Genomic DNA, 2,540 nt, shown 5'->3' on the forward strand with positions numbered 1-2,540 from the left:
ATCTTGTTAGTTGGATGAGTCAATGTTTTAGATGTGTAGTCTTTTAAAAATTTCTATATTACACAACAAAATTTTAGGCACCAAGATTTTTGTTCAGTATACTAAAATTTATGTGTTGTATATATTTTATTAGTATAATATACAAATTTTTGTTAAAAAATTATTTAATTATTTAATTTGTTTGTGGACAATATATATATTAATTATAATCACAAATTATACTATTTCAAATTAAATGACTTATATAACGGTGATCTCATTTATTGTTATAAATGTTAAATTGAATAAGTCACAATTACTTTTAATTTGAAATTAGATGAGAATAACATCAGATACTATCTTTTGGGTTGTAGATACTATTTTTATTTGAGTTTTAGGGTTAGTGAGTGCCATGCTCAAATATAAATAATGACTTCAGATTTCGGTCCCCAACATACCAAAGCTACCTCAACAACTCTTTTCCCATTAGAAGAGTTGCAATTCAGCCGCCCTATTTTGGTTAAGGAAGATTGAGACAACTATTTTATTAATTTTTAATTTCTAATTTCTATGAGTAAAAATATGATTCCGTACTGTGATATATAATTTTAGTGGTTCAATACGAATGATTTGGATTAATAAAATAATTTATTCTAACTAGTGGTATCTTTGTCATTCTCAATTTAATCATAAAAAATATTCAATTTAATTTTTTTTTGAATAAATATGCATATATGTGTTATTTACATTATATATAAAATTGTTGCACATAGTATGAAATTATTTGCGTTATGTGTGTGCGTCAATATGTGTATATAACTATATATATTATAGGAAGGTGTTCACGTATGGCACTGTGTTTATGCGGTACGTGATGTTCCGTATTTTTGAATCGTTTAGATATAATATAAAATAGTGAAATGGTGAAGATTGGGTGCACGTAGTATTTGGTAGACGAGAGTCTACAGTACTCATGGTGGGGTCTCAACGGGCTGGAAAGTTATCCATTCAGTAAGCAAGGAGTTGGCGTGTATGCCCAAAGGTGAGTTGACGCTTAGAAGTTGTAGTGGCATGCTATGCTGAAGCTGAGCGGAGTAGAGTTGGCTTGGGGCCATAAAATTTTTTTTTGGGTTCCTTTTCCGCGTTTGGGCCATGTTCCATGGTTTGGGTCAGTTGAATTTTATAAAAGAGAAATATTGTGTTGCACGGTTCTAAATTGGTGCTTTCCAAAAATATAATGTGAACATGTTTTTGTTGTTGGTGCTATTTAGGAAAAGAGTATAGAAAAATGGTTTAGCTAGTAAGTGTTTTTGTGCTGTTATTGTTTACTGTTTTGTAATTAGTGCTTAAATAATTAGGAATATTTAGAGTAGATAGTGATTAGTACACAGTGATAAGTTATTTCATGGGATAAGTACGATTTTAGTCCCTAACGTAGAGGTCGAAAATTTATTTCGTTCTCAACCTTTTTTTCGCTACAAAATGGTCCTAAAGGTTTTAATTTGTTTTAAAATCGTTCTTCGGACGAAAATACTCCTCCCCTTCTTTCCCAAATCAACCAAAAGCGAAGCTGAACCCAGAAGCTGAAGCAGAACAGAAACAAAAGCAAAACAGAAGCAGAAACAACACCAATGAACTCAGAACTCAGAAAAATCATCATCATCAAAACTCAAAAAATCATCATCTGAACTCAAACAAACAACAATAAAAACAGCAAGAAATAGAAGAACAACAATAATATAAGAACAACAACCCAGAACTCAAAATCATCGTCATCGTCAAAATTCAGAACCCAAAATCAGAAAAACGAAAACCCATAACTTAGAACTCAATCGATAATGGAATCAAAAGAACAACAACAACACAGAAACCAGATTGATAATCGTAAGCATGCAGAAACAGCAGAACCAGAAGAAACCACAAGAAACCAGAAATCAGAAACCGGCGAGGAGCAGCGACCCCAGCGGCCGAGCGAGGAGGAGGAACAGAAACGGCGACCGGCGCACGACGTCCACCCTCGCAGATCTGCTGGCGCCGACGTCGATTCAGGAAGAGGAGCAGCGGCGACATCTGGCGGTGAGATCCAACGGAGACGACGAGGAGCAGCGGTGGCAGCGACAGCGAAGAGCGGCGGCGTCCGTGAAGACCGGTGGCGGCGGCGAGGACCCTTCCCCTTCCCTCTCTTCTTCCCGAAACCCCCCTCCCCCCTCTTCTCCCTTCGCGTTCCCTTCCCCCTTTCCCCGAGGAGCAGAGCGGCGGCGGCAGCGAAGAGCGGCGGCGGTAATAAAGACCGGTGGCGGTGGCGAGGAGAGTTCCCCTTCCCCCTCTTCTTCCCGAAACCCTCCCCCCCCCCTCTTCTCCCTTCGCGTTCCCTTCCCCCTTTCCCCGAGAAGCAGAGCGGCGGCGGTAATGAAGACCGGTGGCGGCGGCGAGGAGATGATTATTCATCTGCTTCTCACGTTCCATGAATAGAAGAAGAAGAAGAAGAAGAAAGTGGTGGTGCAGGGCGGCAAGGCGGCGACAAGGCGGTGCGATGGTGCGGCGGTGGTGCGGTGGTGCCC

At 39.5% G+C, this 2,540-nt stretch overlaps 1 protein-coding gene across 1 annotated transcript in view; it reads left to right on the forward strand.

The window, feature by feature from the left end:
- LOC110269187 overlaps positions 1,393 to 2,540 on the forward strand; it is a 2,115-nt gene continuing 967 nt past the window's right edge. Inside the window, exons 1-3 of the mRNA XM_021116869.1 lie at positions 1,393 to 2,263; positions 2,387 to 2,407; positions 2,450 to 2,534. Coding sequence (XP_020972528.1) covers positions 1,818 to 2,263; positions 2,387 to 2,407; positions 2,450 to 2,534 — 552 coding nt within the window. The 5' untranslated portion in view covers positions 1,393 to 1,817. The remainder of the gene's footprint in view (positions 2,264 to 2,386; positions 2,408 to 2,449; positions 2,535 to 2,540) is intronic.

The sequence above is a fragment of the Arachis ipaensis genome, chromosome B02 (genome assembly GCF_000816755.2).
Source record: "Arachis ipaensis cultivar K30076 chromosome B02, Araip1.1, whole genome shotgun sequence".
NCBI classification, from domain to species: Eukaryota; Viridiplantae; Streptophyta; class Magnoliopsida; order Fabales; family Fabaceae; genus Arachis; species Arachis ipaensis.